At 47.4% G+C, this 20,902-nt stretch overlaps 1 protein-coding gene across 1 annotated transcript in view; it reads left to right on the top strand.

The window, feature by feature from the left end:
- MVB12B (multivesicular body subunit 12B) overlaps window positions 1-20,902 on the top strand; it is a 179,574-nt gene that overhangs the window by 62,951 nt on the left and 95,721 nt on the right. Inside the window, exons 5-6 of the mRNA XM_057724313.1 lie at window positions 7,170-7,299; window positions 10,816-10,938. Coding sequence (XP_057580296.1) covers window positions 7,170-7,299; window positions 10,816-10,938 — 253 coding nt within the window. The remainder of the gene's footprint in view (window positions 1-7,169; window positions 7,300-10,815; window positions 10,939-20,902) is intronic.

Raw genomic sequence — 20,902 nt, 5'->3', positions numbered from 1 at the left:
CCTCTGCCTTTTTCTCCTCCTCTTCTGCAGACGAGATCTCCTCCATAACCTCTTGCTGTTACTCACGATGCAGATCCATCAGTTCGTGGGTGGTCAACTCCGTTGGCTTGGTTGTGATCATGTGACATTTGGTATCACGTACTGCTCGTATTGCAAGACATCGCTCATTTATCAAGTTAAAATTTATTAGAAATGTTTGCTCGTCTTGCAGAACGCTTGCAGAACAAGTTACTCGCAATCCAAGGTTTTACTGTATTAGCAAATAATTATGATAGTTGGTATTTAGTATGTATTTACTATATGCTAGCCCCTGTCACAAATGACATACGTGATCTCATTTAATCTTCAGAAGACCCCTGTTTGGAGATGGGTATTATTATACCCAATTCACATATGAGAAAAATGAGGCACAGTAACTGCTTAAGGATTAAAAGGCTAATCCAAGGTTACACATGTAGAAGCGGGGGGATAACTAGATTGTATACACAAGCGTGACTCCCCACACTTTTACCCACAGTGCCACTCTGTAAAAGCATGTGTTTAAGCACCTTTTACTGATAGATTTTATATATTTATGTATTAGAGTTTTGGGATAACAGCTTTAATGAAGTGTAATTCACATACTGTATAATTTACCCATTTAAAAAATGGGTGAAAAACCATTGGATTAAAAACAACCCAGTGGTTTTTATTATATACACAGAGTTGTGCAACCCTCTGCAATCAATTTTAGAACATTTCATCACCCCAAAAGGAACTGCATACCCATTAGCAATCACTCTCCATTTCTCCCCAGTCCTCACCTCCCTACCCTCCTGCCAGCCCTAGGCAACCACTAATCTACTTTCTGTATAGATTTGCCTATTCTGAACATTTCACATAAATGACATTGTGCAATCTCTAGTCTTTTGGGTCTGGCTTCTTTCACTTAGCATAACATTTTCAGAGTAGGTTCATGTCATAACATGTCAGCACTTCATTCCTTTTTTATTGCCAAGCAGTATTGCATTATATGGATATATCATTTTGCTTATCCCATCAGTTGGTGGGCATTTGGGTTGTTTCACTTTGGATTATTATAAATAATGCTGCTCTGAACACTGACGCACAAGCTTCTGTGTGGACGTTTGTGTTCGTTGCTCTTGGTTATATACCTAAGCGTGGAATTGCTAGGTCATAGGGTAACTCTATATTTAACTTTCTGAGGAACTGCCAAACTGTTTTTCAGAGGAGCTATATACCCTTTTACATTCCAGCCAGCAGTGTTTGAGGGTTCCAGTTCCTGTACGTCTTCACCAATACTTGTTATTGTCATTCTTTTTAATTCTCACCATCTCAGTTGGCATGCCATGGCCTCTCCCTGTAGTTTTGATTTGTGTTTCCCTCATGGCTAATGATGTTGAACATTTTTTCATATGCTTGTTAGCCATTTGTATATTTTCTCCGGAGAAATGGCTATTCTAATTCTTTGCCCGTTTAAAATTGGGTTTTCTTTTTATGATTGAGTTGTAAAAATGTTTCAGTATATTCTAGATGTACGTCCTTTATCAGTTATATGATTTGCAAAAATTATCTCCCATTCTGTGGGTTTTCATTTCATTTTTTTTCTTTTTTTAACTTGAGGTATAGTTGATGTACGTTCATTTCATTTTCTTGATGCTGTCCTTTGAAACACAAAAGTTTTTTATTTTGATGGCGTTCTATTTATCTATTTTTTTTTTCTTTGTTGCTCATGCTTTTGGAGTCATAACTAAGAAACCATTGCCAAATCCAAGGTCACCAGGATTTATGCCTATGTTTTCTTCTAATAGTTTTATAGTTTTAGCTCTTTCATTTATGTCTTTGATCCATTTTGAGTTAATGTTTGTGAATGGTGCAAGAGAGAGGTTCAAATTTATTCTTTTTAAAAAAAAAATTTTACTATAGTCTAGTTGATTTACAACAAATTCATTCTTTTGCATGTGAATATCCAGTTGTTGCAGCACCATTTTTTTTTCATTTCTTGCTTTTTTCTTTTTTCTTTTTTTTATTACTGTTTTTTTTGAGGTACATCAAGTTCAATCATCTGCATTTATACACACATTCCCGTATTCCCTCCCTCCCTCAACTCCCCCCCACCCTCCCCGCCCCAGGCCTCTAAGGCATCACCCATCCTCGAGGTGAACTCCCCTTGTCACACAGCAACCCCCCACTGGCCACCCACTTCACAGTTGGTAGTATGTATATGTCTATGCCACTCTCCCACCCCGTCCCAGCCTCCCCCTCATCCCCCGCCCCCCCAAACCCTGAGTTCTCCAGTCCACTCCCTGCATCTGCGTCCTTGTTCTTGTCTTGTCCCTAAGTTCATCAGTACCATTTTTAGATTCCGTATATATGATTTAGCATACAATATTTGTCTTTCTCTTTCTGACTTATTCACTCTGTATGACAGACTCTAGGTCTATCCACCTCATTACATATAGCTCCATCTCATTCCTTTTTATAGCTGAGTAATATTCCATTGTATATATATGCCACATCTTCTTTATCCATTCATTTGTTGATGGGCATTTAGGTTGCTTCCATGTCCTGGCTATTGTAAATAGTGCTGCAATAAACATTATGGTACATGTTTCTTTTCGGATTATGGTTTTCTTTGGGTATATGCCCAGTAGTGGGATTACTGGATCATATGGTAGTTCTAGTTTTAGTTTTTTAAGGAACCTCCAAACTGTTTTCCATAGTGCCAGCACCATTTTTTAAAAAGACTATTCTTTCCCCCATTGAATTGTCTTAGCATTCTTGTTGAATATCAGTTGACCGTAAATATAATGGTTTGTTTCTGATCTCCAAGTTCTCTTCCTTTGATCTATATCTTTCCTTATGCCAAAACCATACAGTCTTGATTATTGGAGCTTTGTAGCAGGTTTTGAAACCAAGTGGTATGAGTCCTCCAACTTTATTCTTCCTTTTCAAGATTATTTTGGGCCCCTCAAATTTCCATATGAATTCTAAGATTAGTCAATTTCTGCAAAGGAGGCAGCTGGGATTTTGATAGAAATAGTGTTGAATCTGTAGGTCACTTTGAATTTGTATAGATTTTTGAACGATTTCCTTGTGTTAAGTTTCCAAGTACTTGAGGCTGCTGGGTCATAGGTCCTCTACGGCCTTCCCCCAACCTTCCTCTACAACTTCCTCTGCAACGTATTTCTTACCTTCAAGCACCCCATGCTTTACCCAGACTGAGCCACTTGCTATGCCCTCTTTGTGCTCCTTTCTTTTCTGACTCCACGTATTTGCTTTGTTGTTTTCCATGCATGAAATGCCCTTTCCCTTAACTTTGGATGTCCACACCCCATTTCTTTCAAGGGTGAGCTCAAGACTGAACAGCCTCTGATCCCTAGATGTGAATCTGAAGCCAGCTCTCTCTCCTCTCCACAGTCAGCTATGACGGGTGTGTGTCTGCTGTAGGCACTGCAGCTTTGGGATATAAAGCCGAGATTAGGAAAAGAACCCACGGGAGCTTAGTCTAGCGGGTGACTGTAATCTGTCAGGGGTCAGGGGCCCCACCCGCCTTCTTTACTGCTTTTCACCTGCCTGGCACAGCACACATTTGTTGAAGGCAGGGAGGAAAGTAAGCAAATGTGAGTAACAGTGGTGGGAGGCCAAAGGGAGTGGTAGATTCTGCTTCTGAATTCCCATCTTTACCTCTGTTAGGACAAACTGCGCTTGGCATTGGGGGAAGAACTTGGGCTCTGGGGTCAAACTCGTCTAATATTGAATCAGGCTCTGCTACTTACAAATGAGAGACCCTCAGCAAATGACTTTACACTCCTGGGCCTCAGTTTCCTCATCTGTGAAATGGGGGGATATTACCCACCTCCTAATGCTGTTTTTAGTTTGTGTTATAGCCACTTACATGTTATGTTGCTACTTACTTTCTTCGAGGGCAAGATTCTTGTTTAATTCATCTTTGAATCACCTAAGGTGCTTGCCATACACAGTGCTGTACTCAGGGGATGGGCTCAATAAAGATAAGCTTTATTATCCTCTGTTGCCAGATTAACTTCCAGAAATACCAGTTCACATTGCCACTAATGATACCGGCTTGTACCTGTTTTCCACAGGCCTGCCAGCATAGGCTTTACATTTTTTATTTAGTTTTACTATTCTAATTTTATTTAATTTTCACTTTTTATTTATTAGTAAAACTGAACATTTTCACAAGTGTTTGCTTGCTACTTTTGCTTATTCTTATATGAATGGTCTCCTTAAGTACTAAAAGTGCCTTGTAGACTTGTATTAATTTCCTCCTTTTCCCCTGGGTTTTTCTTAGTTTTAAAATTTGCATTGTCATTTGTTTTTGACAACTAAGTGGCTTAAAGTGTCTTTGTATTGATATACTATGTTGCCAAGGGATTTATCATTCTGCATTTTCCTCTCAATTTGTTGAACCAATTGAGCGAGGAGGCCCAGGGCCGAGTCCTGGTCTAGCTGCTGCAAATGACTAGGGGCCCCAGTGATCTTGGGACGTCTCCCCCGTGACTGGGGTGCATTGGTTGCTGCCCCATGGACATTCTGAGGTCAGGTCCTGGCATCTCCAACAGGTGTCTTATCACACAGGAAGGGTGAGTTTAGGGTTGTCTATTCATTTAGGGTCATACAGTCATTCCTGGAGTCAGCTCTGTGATGTTTGAGAGCATTTAGGGCCCTGATTTCATAAAAATCAGACAGAAAGATGAGACTCCTGTAATTAATTTAAAGTACAGTTTGTTTCAATCCATATAGCACTTAAAAACTGGAAGACTGTTTGTTTTAGTAAAGTGCTGTGTCCTTTCTCTGTGTTCATTAGCATGACTGAACACATTTCTATTGACTCTGTATAATATGTTTACTTAAAATCAGGCCTGTTTAAGCGTGTGTAATTAGTGGCTCCATCTCTCACCCTGAGTTTGCTGTAGATGGAGGAACGGAGCATAGGGCAGCCGGCCAAGCAGGTACATAAAATACCCACATCTTGGTTTACTTTGAGGAAAGGTCTCACCTCCTTCACACTTTCAAAGGCCTGATCTTATCAGCTCATAGTTTTTGAAGCTGCAGGGTTTCTGTGGATGGTTCCCCCCATCCCAGGATACCATCCCTGCCTTCTCGGATGCAATGTTTGTGGTCTGGATTCAGTAGCCAGTATTATTACTCATAGCTGGTAGATCTGATCTGGCCCTCAGTTTCCTCACTAGGGAAAGAACGCACAAAGTTTGTGAGTTTCCATCTGGCCCTCCAAAATATCAGCACCTGATTCTAATCTCCCCTTGGTAAAATCAAGACCAGCAGCAGGACGGCTCTTCCCTCTTTATCCTGCACCTCGTTTTAAATTTGCTTATTTCCTGCCGCAAACCTGGAAGCTCTTGAAAATCAATGCCAAACACTGGCACAAATCGTGTGGTAGAGGCTTACTTATAATAATATGATAAGAACATTCATGGCTATCCCTTACTGAGTACTTACTGCATGCCAGGCACTGGGCTAAGTGAAGCATGTGTTATCACATTTCATCCACCCACTGTCCCTACAGCGCAGGGTTTCATTAACTTCCTTTTACAGATAATGAAACCAAGGCTCAGAGAAGTTAAGTCACTTGCATAAGATTATGGTGCTCGAAAATGGTGGAGTTGGAATTTCAACCCAGATTTAACTGACTCGGTATTGAATGGCTGCAGTTGATTGAAAGTCGTGTTTAAAAACCACAAATGAATGAACAAAAATACACAGGGGTAGTTGGTCACCATTGGCAGTTGCTAGGACACCAACTCATTACTCTAAGACTTGATAAATAAGAGAAAAGAATCACATATTTATCTGTGCTTTCCTATAAAAAAGCATGTTTCAGGGAGACCAAGTAGTTGAAGAGTAAAAGGTATTTTTTTATATAGAAAAATTCCAAGCTTATAAATGTGGAAGGAATGACAGAGAAAATCACTCTTTTGATGCCTTTAATGAAATTACGAATCTAGGCAACAGTCACCAGGGGTTGAGAAAACCACTCGGAGTATGGTTGTTGGGGACTTTCTAACTGAGGTACCAACAGCCGTGGAACCCATTGAGGATGGCCCAGCTGGGCTTCAGGCCGTGTGTGTGACACGTCATCAAACGTGCGTGCATCGCTTGTGACGTGCTCCTGCCTAAGCTGCCTAACCTGACTGAACCGAGCCTTCCCCTCTGCCGGCTTACAGGGAGTATAGGAGGTGACCCGAGTTCTCCAACCTGTCAGCGCCCTGAAGATGAAGGGAAGGTGGAGGGGTTGCCGCAGAACAAAAGAGACCTAACAACCAAATGCAGTGCACAGACGGTCTGGATCTTGGTCCAGAAAAACCAACAGCTGAATGACGCTTTTGAGATAATGGAGAAAACTTGAATATAGACTATTGGATGACATTAATTGTTCCTTTTGTTAGGAATAATAATAGTCACGGTAAAAAAAATAGCCTGCCATGGATGCCTCCCGAGATGTTGGTGGGTGACATGGCATGGTGTCGGGGAGTCATTCTGAGTCTCCAGCAAAGCTGAAGGGGGCGGGGTGGGGGGGAGGTGGAGATGAAACCAGCTCGTCCATTGTTGACAGGGTTGAAACCAGATGATAGGAACATGGATTCCTCTTCCTGTTCTCTCTACTTTGGGGAATGTTTGAAAATTTCTGTAATAAAAGGTGAAAAAGGACTTCCCTGGTGGTCCAGCAGTTGAGACTCCACGCTTCCGCTGCAGGGAGTACGCGTTCAGTCCCTGATTGGGGAAGTAAGATCCCGCATGCCATGTGGTGTGGCCAAAAAGTAAAAATTTAAAAAAAAAAAAAAAAAAGTGAAAAAGACTGTGCCGTGAAATGTGTTAACGCTCAGAGTGTCCGTATGTTTGTATCTGATGCTTGCAGCTGTGGGTTTCTTCCAGGCTGCTCCTTGCAGAGGGGTGTGTGCCCTGTGGACCCCTTCTCAGCAGGGGGTGTCAGAGGTCAGGCCCTGAATACACAGCAGGGTGACTGAGCCTGTCCACTGCAGCCCTGCACCCAGCCCCTTCTGTCAGGTGACTCGGACGTCCGGTCACTTCCACTGCCAGGAAGAGAACGTGACAGGAGACATGATGTTGAGAATAGAGATGTGGGCACCTCTGGAAGACTCACCTTTTCTTGTGCTTTCTTTCAGAGGAGGTGGCTTTTAGGAAGAAGAGGCTGTGCATTAAATTTATCCCACGGGATTCAACTGAGGCTGCCATTTGCGACATTCGAATCATGGGCCGGACCAAGCAGGCCCCCCCTCAGTACACGTTCATCGGGTGAGTCTCAGCCACGCCAGTCTCAGCTCCGCTGTCTGCCGAGAGTGCTCAGGTCGCCCCTGGGGACCAGGTCCGAAGACCTCCTGTGTGACCCGCGGGCTCTCGGCCACCTGCCTCTCGTCAGCCTCTGGCCTTGGCTCTCCTTGCTGCCCTCCTGCCTGGGTGGCAGCCTGTCCAGGGCGCCACGCGCCTGACCTCTCCCCCAGGGTTCCCGCTGCCTGCTCCGTCTAGGCTTCTCCTTCCCCTCTGCTGGGTGTGCATCCCCAGGCTCTCGGGGGCCTCTCCCGAGCCTGAAGCCAACGTGCTCCCTCCTTTGTGCCCGTGGGCCTCGACCCTCCCCAGTTTCTCCACCCCGTGACGCTCTTTGGAGCCCCTGGCTGTGGTGGGGAGTGAGGCACGGAGCCTGCTTCCGTGAAGCTGGGGTTCGGAAAGGGAGGGATGAGCAACGAAGAAGAAACAGACGCGCGAGGCCGCTCCGGCTGGTGAAGAGGATGAAGCGCAACAAGGAAGGGGGGCTGCTTCGGCCAGGGGGTCGGGGAGGTGACCTTTGACAGAGTCCTGAACGTCGGGAAGAAACTAGCCGTGCAGAGATCTGAGGGCAGAGCCTTCAAGGCAGAGGAGAACCAGCGTCGCAGTGGGGCGGGGCCGGGGGGGGGGGTGCGGCAGGGAGCAGGGAGCAGCCCACGGAGGCTGGACGGGCGAGGCTGGAAGGTAGGAGGTGCGGGCAGTGCTCAGCAGGACCTCGTGGGACGTGGTGGCGGTTTGCATCTGATTCCAGGCGCGCAGGAAAGCCATCGGAGGGGTCTGAGTTGAGGAGAAACGTGACTGTCGCATCATCACATGATAATTCCTCGTGCAGGTGTTTGGTCTGATGTTCGTCTTCTCTGATAATCAGAGAGTGCTGTTGTGTCACTCACCTGGGAGCCTCGGTACCCGGCACAGGCCTCGTAGTAAATACTAAGTATAAGGAATCTCAGGATTTCACTCTGGACTCTTGATTATACGTGGCAGGAAACCCAGCCCAGGCTGGATTACACAAAGGAGTTTGTTGGCCGACATAACAGCAGAGTTCAGGGGGCAGGGTGGCTCCAGGTGTGGCAGGAATTGAGTGCTCAGGGGATGTCACTAGGATCTGGTTCCCCTTTCTCCTCCTAGCTCTGAATCCTTGGTGGGGGGCTGGGGGGAACCACATTCTTAGACCTGGTCTCCCCTAGTGGAGGAGTGGTCGTGTGGTCGCTTCACCTACGTTTCCTCCAGGTTCAAATCCCCAGGCAAAGAGCAAGACTCTGTCCCCATAATTCAAGCAGAGGTTCTAGAATTCATTCTCATTGGTCTTGATTGATCTCACTGGGGTCACGTGCACCTGGAAAAGGTCAGTCTCTGACCAAGTCTGAGCTGAAAGTGGGGTCAGCTCTGTTGGAACTCAGGGACTAGGAATGAGGGGTGGCTGCCCCCCAAATACAGAGGGGAGGTAGAATGAGAAGGGGGATGAAGAGATGCTGGATGTCCCAGAGATAATAGATGTTCACCCATTACACTCAGTCAACTGAAATTCAGGTCTTTCATATTAATAGCGTGGTAGATGTTTTTTGGCCTCTTGGCCACGATCCGTCTCTCTGGCCAGCTTTGCGAGCTTCTTGCTTGTCCCTGTGGGGTCCTGTGTTCTCCTACTTGGCTTTTGAGGTCAGCCTCATGAATCTTGCCCATTTGAGCCCAGACCCTCCTCTTTCCTCGAAAAGCCATGGCCTTTCCTTGAAGGCTGCACATGGGCTGGGAAATAGGTGGATAGATAGATAGATAGGTAGGTAGGTAGGTAGATAGATAGGGTGTGATTTTTGCTTGAAACACATGGGGAGCAGCTGTCACAGAAATAGAGGTTATTTTCATCTTGGTGCACAATAGCTTGTTTGGACTCTAGCTGTGGAATCTGGATGCTCTGTCTTGAGATTTTGTGGTCGTTAAGAAGGACTCTATGATCATACCCTTACTATACACTCAAATCCCGTTTTGCAGCATGGTTTAGACTCATTATGTAAACAGGATTACAGGAGTAGAAAATAGCTAAGACAATAACGATGCTTCAGGTGTCTTAGAAACAGCAATTTTCATACAAATAGTAGGAACCAACAATTTAATAATTACTGCATGTATTATGTATATTCAGTTACTATGTATATTCAGTTTTTTAAAATTACACACCATACTACTTTAAAAGATTCAATTTTTAACCAATTTAAACAATTCTGAAGAATAGATTCTTACCATATATGTCTTGATAATCAAAACTAGAATCCTTTTTTATATCATTTTGAAAAGATTGCTGTATTTATTTTTTTGTATATTTGTTTCATCTTGGGGCAAAAATTGTTTTCCAGAGGAGGAGAATTCCAGTGTTATTTTTAACGAAAGAGAATTCAGTGTTCAGAACTGTCACTTTTTCTTAAAACACACACACACACACACACACACACACACACACACACACACAGTTCCACAGGTTACTTTGCAAAGGTTTGGGGTTGTCGGCTGGGGAGACAGAAACCTCAGACTGGGAACAGCTCCTCCAAGGGCTGACTGGCCGTGACCAAGAGGTGGAAAACTCAGTGCAGCCATTGGAATCCATCATCTAATAAGATACGACCATGATTTAGAATAGTTCCTGCAGTGTCCTGAGAAGCTACCAGAAGAATCCACTGAAAAAATTTGTTCTCATTTTTTGGAGCGATGATCCCAAGATGTGGTTCTGTGGAGCAGCTGAGCAGTTGGAATTTGGATGTGGCTAACATGATCCTGTCACAATTCCCAAGAGTATGCCTGTCTCGTAAATGTTCGTGACTGTGGGGTGGGGGGCCTGGCTGCGGCGGGTGTGCAGATCGAGTGACAGGAACCCTGACGCGGCATCCGTCGGGCCCTTTTGTCACCAGCCTTAGTTGTGGTGGTTCATGGGGCACATGCCTCGGGCTTTGTTGTGTGAAGATGTCTCCCAGATGGACCCTAAGAATGAGGCTGGCTGTAGGTGACACCGGGAAGTGAGAAGCTTTATCCGGGGTTGGGGGCGGGGGGGGGGAACGGCATGGAGCTATTTCTTCTCTTAGTTAAACACCAGGCACATGTGTCAGCCTGCTGCCCCATCTGTCTTGCCCTAACCACACAAGGAACTCGAAGTGGATTATCACACAAATACCCACAATAAAATGGCAGAATACAAAGAATTCGGCAGACTGAGAACCAAGGAAAGTGTTGATAGCATATAGTAGGAAGGCAGGCCCCAGGGTGGAGGAAGAAGTTGGCCATGTCAGACAGGCCTGCCAAGTTGGGGCAGTTGCCATCATGTTAGGCGTTGAACGGTGACACCCAGAGCACAGAGGGAGGTGATGTAACCCCACCTTCATGGGTGAGAATTGATTCCCTGGTATTTGAGGCTATGGTTCTCTTAAATGAGTTGGTTTGCTTTGTTGCTCAGGTAACCAATTTTACACTAAACAATGCCATGAAGATTTCTCTTTTCTCCTAAAGGGAACTGAACAGCATGGGGATCTGGTATCGAATGGGCAGAGTACCAAGAAATCATGACTCATCTCAACCCACAACGCCTTCCCAGTCATCCGCTGCTTCCACCCCAGCCCCCAACCTTCCCAGGTGAGGCCCTGTCTGTGGCATCTTGTTCCGTTATGCATGTCACAGGGTCATGTGGTCTTGGGTCCTACTGCATAACATCTTAGAACACCTCCACTTAGTATCTGCAGAAACATTGCAGAAGCAGTATGCCTTTAGAGGAGATTTTACAAAGCCACTTTGAAATCTTTGCATTACACGAATGTAAAAGCCGTTCTGTATTCTATTGTACATATTCTGCAGGCTTCTAAAATAGCAGAATGTGCACCTTAAAATGGGCTTGTTATTCTAAAGAGCTCATAGCTGCACACAGACACAGGATTTGTAGCCATGCTGTTGGGAACGTTGGCCATAAAAGGTGGAATTCCTTCTCTGCCTTGGCCCGCAGCTCGTTTAACTCCAGGAGGGTGGGTAAGTAATTTTGTTCATTTCCATATTGTTTCTTTTCCCAAAAAGCTACAAACTAAGAAACAGGTACTTTGGGTATGAGAGAATAGTGAGAAGTTTTCCAGGGGCTGTTAGTTTTAATAGTTGTTTCCACAAAGAAACTTGGGTGAGCAAACTGGTCTTTGCACCTGATTTTACTTGATTTCCGTGGGAGCACAGGCAGTAGTGGTCTCAACACCTTCTGTCCGATCAAAAACCTCTGCATCATTAGCAGCAAATGATTTGAGGACAAGGAACAAACAGCAATGACAGACTAAGCCTGAGAAAGGAATTACAAAAGTAAAACAAGTAAGAAGTGGTGAGGCCATGCTATTTGGAGATGGTTGTAACATAAATGAGAATGGATCTCAGAGCTTCCGCGTGGGCAATTAGAGATGAACAAAATCAGTCAGGAACAGGACAAAATATTTACTGGGTGCTTCCCCCTCCCCACGCCGCACAGTTCATACCCTGTCCTCCGGGAGTCAGAGGAGAGGATGGTGTAGCGGGTCCCCTGCGCCCTGTCCCTCTGCTGAGCTCCCCCTCCCTCAGAGGAACATGCCCTCATGAGCCGGCAGCTCTGAGGCCTGTCCTTCGGGTCATCCTCCAGAGACAGTCTGGTTTTTCTCGCTCCCAACAGTTTCACAAACCGCAAGCGGTACTTAGTCGTAACTATCCCTGGCATCACCTGAAACTTGAGAAGTAGTTTTCAGTTTCACTTTGGTGTGAAGAGATATGAATAGCGGATGAGCTTCCCAGAGTTGCGTGTCTTTGGTTCAGGAGTACGAGGCTCGCACAGCTCAGTTCAGCACTTTCGAGTTACTTTCTCACTGCCCAGAGCACCATCACAGCTGAGATCTCCATCGCGTGCGCTCGGGGTCAGCTCAGGCCCATCGCCTTGGAGAGGTTACAGCTGCTCCCTGCTGACATCATATGGTCTGGAAGGGCCTAGAAATAGGCACCACCTCAGGGAAGTTTTTAACTTTATGTGAGATAAGGAAAGAGCTGTGATTCTCCCAGTGAAGGCAGGAACAGTGGTCTTCCCAGAAGCTTGCTGGTCAGCATGAGGGCACGGTCACTAGGAACTGAAGCCGGGGGAACCAGGAACAGAGGCCACGGGGAGCTGCACAGAACCGGAGGTAGTGCGTCAGAACAAACCTTACAAGGCTTATATATTTTATAATCTCTTGTACAGTTTATGGTTTACAATGGCTGCAAGGAAATTGGATCAGTTTTGTTTTACTTGCCAAATAAAGCAAATGTCAAAATAGTCAATATAAAATGTATTCTAATTTGACTAAGTCAGCCAGTATGCAGTAGGATAATTGAATGTTACAGTACTGTTTCCCAGTAAAAACCACTTGTCTGTCCCAAGCTCGCCTCTCTCACTATGCAGTAATTTACTGGTGACCTGTACACTTAGATGAGCCTCCTAATTCATCAGGGTTTTTTTTGTATTTTTCAGTTTTTGTATTGTTTTCCTATCGTGTGTCTTTGATAAAAAAATGAAATGCTGATCATTCAGATTTTCCATTGAAGATTTATGAACCGACAAGTATATTATCCCAGAGGCTCCAGATCCTGCCATGTGTCCAGCAGAGCGGACAAGTGGGGAGCTGGGGGTGAGGCTTGTGTTCCCGCTAGGGGTCTGCAGTACGGAGAGGCCTGTAGGACAGAGGCCTCCATGTCTGGCTCCCAGGACTGGTCTTCTCTCTTGTCCCCAATCCTCAAACTTGGAACCAGTAGCCTCTTCCCTTCCTGTTTTGTGCTTCTGTACCTTTGCTCATGTGGACACCTGTGTATCCGGTGTGTCTCGCATCCCCTACCTTAGATATCAGTTCAAATGGCACCTCTCCCAGGAAGCCTTCCCTGAACACCCTGTGCCTGCACCAGCTCTCCCTTGGGGTGCTTCTCAGCCATCATGCCTTCACTTTGCGGTCATGCTGTGAACTCCTTGAAGGCAGGACTGTGTCCAGCGCCCGTTATCGCCCTGAGCTCAGCCCAGGTGCAGGCATGTATTCAGTTTCACAACAAATGCTTCTCCAGCAGCCTCAGGCCTGTGCTGCAGCCTCTCCACTCCCACTCCTGAGTCCCCTGAAGACTCCTCAGGTTTTTCTGATTATGAGAGGAGTACAAGCTTGTAGAAAACTGACAGAGTATAGAAAATAATGAAAAAAACAAATCCCACCTCCAGTAAGCAAAAGCTCATAACCTTGGCCAGATTTCCTTCATGTCATTTTCCTGTGTACTTTTTACATAGGTGATGTCGTGTCATAAAATAGCAAGTTTGTGTTTCGTTGCTTCTTGCTCCTGTGACTTTAAACCAGGAGCCCGAGATGCCTCGGTTGTGGTCTTTGTGTGAATTGCGGGGATCGCGTTGCAAAGCGCGGGCTGGAGTGAGAGTGCGGTGATGCAGCGCCCTCTACTGACCTAATTTGGAGGAGGCTGGAGGATGGGCAGGCTGGCTCCTGAGCAAGGGCAGCAGGCCATTTCCCCAGCCAGTCCCTGGGGGTGGGAAGGGAGCCAGGGAGGGCCAGTAGCCGACCTTGTTGCCTTCTTGAGCTGGAGCTTATGTCTCAAAAGCTAACAACATGTTCTCTGTCTCCGTTTTTTGTTGTCGTTGTCACTCATGTTTCAAAGAATTTCCTGTCATTTTTTGGAGAGCTGTTATCCCAGGCTTATTTCAGACAAAAGGGGCAGCTGGTAGAGCTTTTCAGAGATGATGGGTCATCACCTGAGGACCTCCTGGTCCTAGCAGAACTGCCTTTTCTTTCCAGAGGCAGGTACTGCCCCTCAGAACTAGCGCTTGCTGCCTCTTTCCTGCCTGTTGTAGCAGGGAATGCGAGTGGCGGGGCCCGAGGTGGCGATGTCCTTTCAGGATGGGCAGGCCCCTGGGCTGTATCTGGTGAATGGGACACAGTGTTTGAAGTTCATGGCCAAAGGCAGGATCAGATGTGTTGGCAGAGCTCCTCCTCCTCACCCACCAAATCTTGATTTCATGCACACACATCTCTGCGCTCATTTCTTGGCAGTTTTTCCCACGTGAAGAAGGGCGTGGCCACTTCTCCCAGGGGCTTGGAGCCTCCGTTTTCTCCCTGGGCCCCAGTGCTGCTCTGTCCTCTGCCATCTACGTCAGGAAGATGGGCCTGGCCTTGGGCCTCAGGCGTGATCCCATGTCCCCAACTCTCTCCTGGGCTGGCCTCAGCTTTGCACGTCGGCCTGGTATGTGTGAGCAAATGTTCGCATCCCTGAATCCAGACTTTTCTGATTCCTTCTCCACTGCTGCCTTGGCCCCACGAGGGGCCCTGGTGGGCTGCTGCCCCTGGCTTGCTGAGCAGTAGAACCGGTGGGTGGCTTGATAAAGACGTCAGAGGCATGCTTATCAAATGTGCAGATGACACAGAGTCATTAGGGAGAGCTGACGTGCTGAGTGACAGAATCAATACCGCGCATCTCCTCCCAGCTAGAGCGCCCTGCCGCAACCTGGAGATGAGAGGGGATGGGCGAAAGTGGGCAGGGCCCCCCCTCCCCCGAGGTTCAGAAAATCAACTGCATGGGAGCCAAACTGAGGAGACGTGGCTTAGCAGCAGTCTGTGTGAAGTGGCTGGGCTGGACACGAGCTCGGGTGTGTGGAATGTGGCCTGGTGTGCACAGTGGGGCACGTCCCCTGACCCGGTGTCCTGCACCTGTCTGGACATCAGGAGGGTCACGTCCACTGACACACACCACCGTGTCAAAGTTACCTGACTTGAGCATTGAACTTGAGTGTGAGGAATTGCTGTTTGATCTGAGCAGAGATGCGGCAGCTGGCTTCAGATGTCTAAGTGGTCACCATGTAGAAGGGAAAGTAGAAGTGCTTCCAGGTGGGGTTGGGGCGTTGGGAGCCCCTGGAGGCAAAACTAGATCAGGTGGGCTGAAGTTATAAGGAGGTAGGTTTGGGCTTGACATTTAAAAAAGTGAATGAAGAGGACTTCCCAAGGGTAAAAATCCTGCAGCGTTGAAGAAGCCAACTTAAGAGGTCATGTGCATCCAACTGCTGGCAGTATTCAAACAGAATTTGGATTTTTCAGACCTTCAGTGGTTCTTGAAATGTGTCATATTCCCTGTTCCCACCCTCGGAAATCCAGGTTCAGCAGACCTGCAGGTTAGGGCCACACACGCCTTGCCACGGGGGATGTGGGGAGCTCCAGGGGGTGCCTGTCCCCCACGTCTGCTCACGCCACTCTCAGTGCTTCCTCATCCTCCAGCTTGTAGCCGGACCTCCTGCTCTCCAGAGCTGGTGTCGGGCCGGAGGTCGGGGCCTGAAGGGTGGCCGCCGTGGCCCCTCCCGGGATGGAGACACAGAGGCCCACACGGTGCGGCCCGTGGCTCCGACCTGGTGTGGGCGGATGGGAGCGCCCACTCAGAGTCCGGCTGAGGTCAGTCTTCTGGACCCCGGAGTGCTGGGATTTCAGGGCATTTCACAGCTCTGTGGACAAGGGCTAGGCTGGACTACACAGTACCAGCAGCTCCACTCTGCCCTTCCCGCTGGCCTGGGGTCCTGAGGGAGAAGCAGCCACCTGAACTCTGCTCCCCAGACCTCAGGCCGTGAGCTCCTCCTGTGGCCCTCCACTGACACTTCCCCCCCCGGGAGAAAATGTCATCTTCCCTCCCAGAGCCACAGGGCACAGCCTCCCGGAGCCTCTCCCCACGTCAGTTGGGGCTGAGCTTCCCTTATAAGGCGCGGCGCTGCTCTGGGTTGTTCAGGAATCTTCCGGTGATTTGTCAGCTTCCAGCAAGTTGTCAGTCACAGGTCCCGAAGTATGTTTCTTAGTGACAGACATAATTGTACTTAACTTTTTGCGTGGATGTTATCAATCTGTGACAGATACTCTGGGAAATGGTGCATTTTGATTGCAGAAGATCTGTCACATGCATTTAGTCTTCCACTCAGGGACACCAGGATTCAGTCACAACTTTTGCATGTCGATGTCAGGTTTTGAGAACATAGATCCTCGCTGACCTCAGAAATCGCTCCGTCACTCCCGTCCCGGGGCTGTCATCTGAAAGGTTAATGGCTCTTCCTAAAGGAGAGGAAACATCCGGCCCTGGTGATCTAGCATTCAGGCCATGCACGCCCGGGCTCGTCCCCGTCACAGCCGTCGTCAGGAGCCTGTGGGCTGCCGCGCTCCGTCCTGGCCCCCAGACCCCACCATTCTACAGACTTGGGATCCACTGCAGCACTCAGTCCACCCACAGAGTAAGCCGGCAGCGGGGACGGAGCCTTGCTCACCGGCCGCAGGCCCGTTGTCTGAGCTGACGGCCTGAAATCCTCGGGCTGCCTTCTGTCAGCGTTCGATTTTAAGATGCTCTTTGTATCACAGATGACATCTGTCACCCGCCCCGCTGTGGCAGGACTTGAACGGAAGGCCTGGGCTTGCACAGATCAGGGAAGCTGGTCTCCCTTGCCTGCCGAGGTGCCTGCCCCTCCCCGAGGGCAGCAGGCTTGGCGTGGGGGCATCTGCCTCTGAGGAGGCCCAGCAGTTTCTCCTCCTCACAGGGTTAGTAGAAGAAGGCTCAGCCCAGAGGGTTGGAGGGAATTCGTTTCAGAATTGCAAGCCGTTAATTAGGCTGCATCATTTAGGAGAGGGGTTGTGTGTGTCCCACAGCAAGGTAAGAGGAGAAGGCAAGGCCAAGGGCTGATTCCAGTGATTCTTTTTTCCCCCGATAGTAAACAGTTTGTGCTGTGGATTTTAAGCTCCACTTCCACAGTCGCAGGAGACCATTTGGGAGTAGGGCCTGCAAGACCTTGCCCTTCTGCAGGGCGTGTCCAGGCATAACTGCGGTCTGGCTTTACTTGGGAGAATTAGACTTCTGTTTGGTTCACACGAGCACCATACACGTTTCTGTTAACTCTGAAGATAGGACACGTGTTCGTATCCTTCCTGCTGTGACCCTGCTTTACAGATGGAGACGGTGATATGGCTTTGCTCTTTCAGAACAGGGAGCGCGAGCGCGGAACTCATCCTCACTTGCTCGCGGTACCCTCCACCCACTCCACCCGAAAGCACCAGCCGCCAGGGGTGTCCCAAAGGGGAACCCGCTGGAGGGGTGGCACCAGAACCCGAAATCACACTTAGATTAGAGGCTCCTGGGGCTCGGTATTATTTCACTTAAATAGCCCACACTTACATTGTTTGCCTGGAACTTTAAAGTCCTAGGTTGCCTGCCATCCCATTGGGGTTTTCAAACATGCACATGTTCTTGTTTCTGTCCAGAGACTTCACTGGCTTCCTGTTACTTGACATGCCTCTCACATCATCTAGCCTCAGTTGGGCTCGTCTCCTCTTGGCCTCTGGGCACCTTGTCCTCATCCCAGATCCATCTCTGCTCGGGCCATTGCTGTGAGCATCACCTTGTGCCGGCCTCTGCCCTCCTGAAAGAGGCAGACTGGACTCGAGTGCGGAGGCCTGGTGCTGTCCACCCTCCAGACCTGGCCTCGCCCACACCTCTTCTGAAAAGCTCGGCCACATCGTTTTCCTCCTTCCTCTCCTCCAGCTGCCTGCACTGTACAGTTTGGCATTTCATGTTTCCCTGTCATTGCCGTGTTTATTTATGTTTGGCCTTAAGACTAGATTTGCTGGCTTATTGATGACAGAGATTCTCATGTTTCCCTTTCTCCTTTAAAGCCTCAGAAAAGGCTAGTCACAGAATTAGTGATGATAATATTGCATCACTGTATATCAAAATTTACCAAGTACTGTGAGCTGCATCATCTCATTTGATACAGTAAGTATTCAGTGAAAAATGTGTGGCTCCAAAATTGTAGGGACCTTTGGACTCCAGGTGCTGGGCATGTGGTGGCACTCAGAAAATATTTCTTGAATATATAAAGTGAGCTGATTTAGACACATAAGACCAGGTATCGTATATTTATACATCTCTCCTTCCATCCATCTATCCATCCAGCCAGCCAGCCAACCAGCCGAGACTTATATTGCATTTATTGGGTGTCAGGCACTGTTGAAGTGCTTTACAAAGAAAACCTCGTTTAATCCTAATAACACATCTGTGAGTCAGGTACTGTTTTTTCCTCCTTTTCAAGATGAAGAAACTGAGATCAAGGAGGTTAAATTCCTTTTCCCAGGTCACACAGCTACTAAGTGTCAGAGCTGGGATTTGAACCCAAGCAGTACCGCTGGCTGCAGACTGTCCCTGTGCCCTGATGCTCGTGGTCACGGGCCCACTGGTATAAAGCATTTCACTGGGGAGCGGGGCAGGTGCTTTGAGGGGATGGTGGTTGGGGTGCAGCCCCAGGTGTCCCAGCCATCTTCACATGCAGCTTCTCCAGGCTCCCGACCGGCCACTGGAGAGAGGGACTTCCCAGAGCCTGCGGTGTGGGTGGGAGCTCATCGCGCTCACACTCTTCTAGGGAGATGTGTGGACATTGGCTGGAGGCCAGTCCACTTGAGTTGTGGCTGCTGCCCGAGGAGAACATGTGGGGGCCATACATCAGAGGGTCCCCTCAACCGGCTTCAAAGCCTGCGATTACGCAGGGTTACAAGCAGTTTGATTTATTCTGGTGATTATGAGAGTGGTGTGAAAGAGACCTACAGAGCGAGGTTATTTGAATATCCTTAAAATGCACGTGCCACAGAGCCAGGACTGCTTTTGTAACAGTATCAAACTTAGTTTTGGCATCAGAATAATTTTGAAGGCGAAATTTCATTAGAATGCAGTTTGGTATTGTTAGATATGAATGATGGGTTTAGGCTGAGCGATACACTTTTTGATATTAATTTTTAATATGGCTTCTTGGGAAGTCAGAGCTTCTATTTAATGAACAATTGACTGGTAGTCAGTGCGGCTCCCATCTCGGAGCTGGCCTTCTCTGCTTTTGCACTCACGCGTCGGGTTTTTGACAGGGTATTTGCTGCTTGTAAATGCGTTATCTTTGTAATTTTTGTGACTTTGTGTCTTATTTTTCTTGGTGGTTATGATGGTTATGTGGGCTTGATGTTGTTGTTCCGGAAAGCAGGGTTATAAATGTGCAGTGATTCCCTCCCATGCCTGGTTCTCAAGTGTGCGAGGACTCTTTGCACAGTGGGTTTAAGCTCCAGGGTTTGAAGAAAGGCCTTTTTCAGGATTATGAAAATAGTTTTCTGTGTGTCAGAACAGATTTATCAGTTCACTTTAGGGTCGGTTTCATGAACCAGACCATTTAGGGGAGGATATTTTACCTTTTATCGGAGTGGAAGCTGACAGTCTATTTGCAGGTAGCTCTATGGAATATTTCACCTGGGTCTCTCAGGGTAAATCTAGCCGCCAAACAAAGTGAAAATGAGTGTTAAAGCGAAATTTCCTGGTGTTTTACGACCCCCCCACCCCCCAGGCTGTTCTATTTCAAGGCAGGCTTTCTATTATTAATTTGGATATTTAATAAAAATCCTTTGCTTGCAGTAACTTTTCAAAGGCCTTTTGGATTTATTTGGGTGGGGCTTTTGCCTGTGGGTAGGATAGCCTTCAACTTGAACTTCCTTCTTGAGCAGCAGATGTTTTGTTTCCAGTTTGAATAATAATAATAATAATTATCAGAATAAATACAGTTATCACCATCGTCATTATTATTTCAGCTACAAGTTTTTGAGCATCTTGTGCCAGGCATTGTGTAAACACTTCATGTATATCGTTTTACTGTTTACAGCCATGCAGTGAGGTGAAGAATCATGCCCTCATTTTAAGAAATGAGAAACCTGAAGCCGAGAGATGGTGACTCACCCACGGGCAGAGCGTTAGGGTCTAGAGGAGCCAGGATTGGAGCCCAGGTCCCTCCACCCTGTCTTCCCTGCCCTCAAGGAGCCTCAGGGCTTCCTGAATTTAGGACCCTGCACCTCAGTGTCCCCCGCGGCCAGTGGCATCGCCCCCCCCCTCCCCCCCCCCGGACCAAACCCAGCCGTAAACACTTCCAGACCAGGGCCCACATTCCACCTCCTAACCAGTCATTGCTTCATTTTGCTAAACAAATTGTTTTCCACAGCTTTTGAGATTGATTGGGCAAGAAGGGGAAGAATGTTCCTTGGGTTCTTTGTTGGGGTTTGTTTTCCGCCTAGGCTGCTCACCGCCTGCCCTGTGCTCTCACGCACGGGGCCTTTCATGAATCTGAGTTTGGCAGCCCTCTACTCTTGAATTTTGGAGAAGCGGATATTTTAGTAGGCTGGAAGAAGATGAAAAGCTAGCTGTGCCCATATGTTCCTTGCTTTTAAAAGCAAGGTCAGTGAGGTTTAGAGACTCTTTAAATATTTCAGTTTATAAGATGAGACTAGATCATCTGGAATGGAAGTGTGGTGCCCTCAGTCCCAGGCTTGGCTTTTTTCTTCATTTCTTTTATAATGGAGGTAGGTGTTTTGGCATTGCAGGGTCCAAGTGTAATAAAACTTAAATGTAGTGAATAAATACCATGATTTGGAATGTTGCTGCAGCTATGAAACTTAGTTTTCCCCCTTTTTTCCCCTTTCTTGTTCATTCAGTAATCAGTGACTTAAAAGTTAGCAGATTGGTCCAAGGGTGGAAGCTTAAGAAAAAT

Source organism: Hippopotamus amphibius, chromosome 2 (assembly GCF_030028045.1).
Source record: "Hippopotamus amphibius kiboko isolate mHipAmp2 chromosome 2, mHipAmp2.hap2, whole genome shotgun sequence".
Classification (NCBI taxonomy): domain Eukaryota; kingdom Metazoa; phylum Chordata; class Mammalia; order Artiodactyla; family Hippopotamidae; genus Hippopotamus; species Hippopotamus amphibius.
The sequence above is the reverse complement of the archived record's forward strand: the minus strand, read 5'-3'. Positions and strand labels throughout refer to the sequence as shown.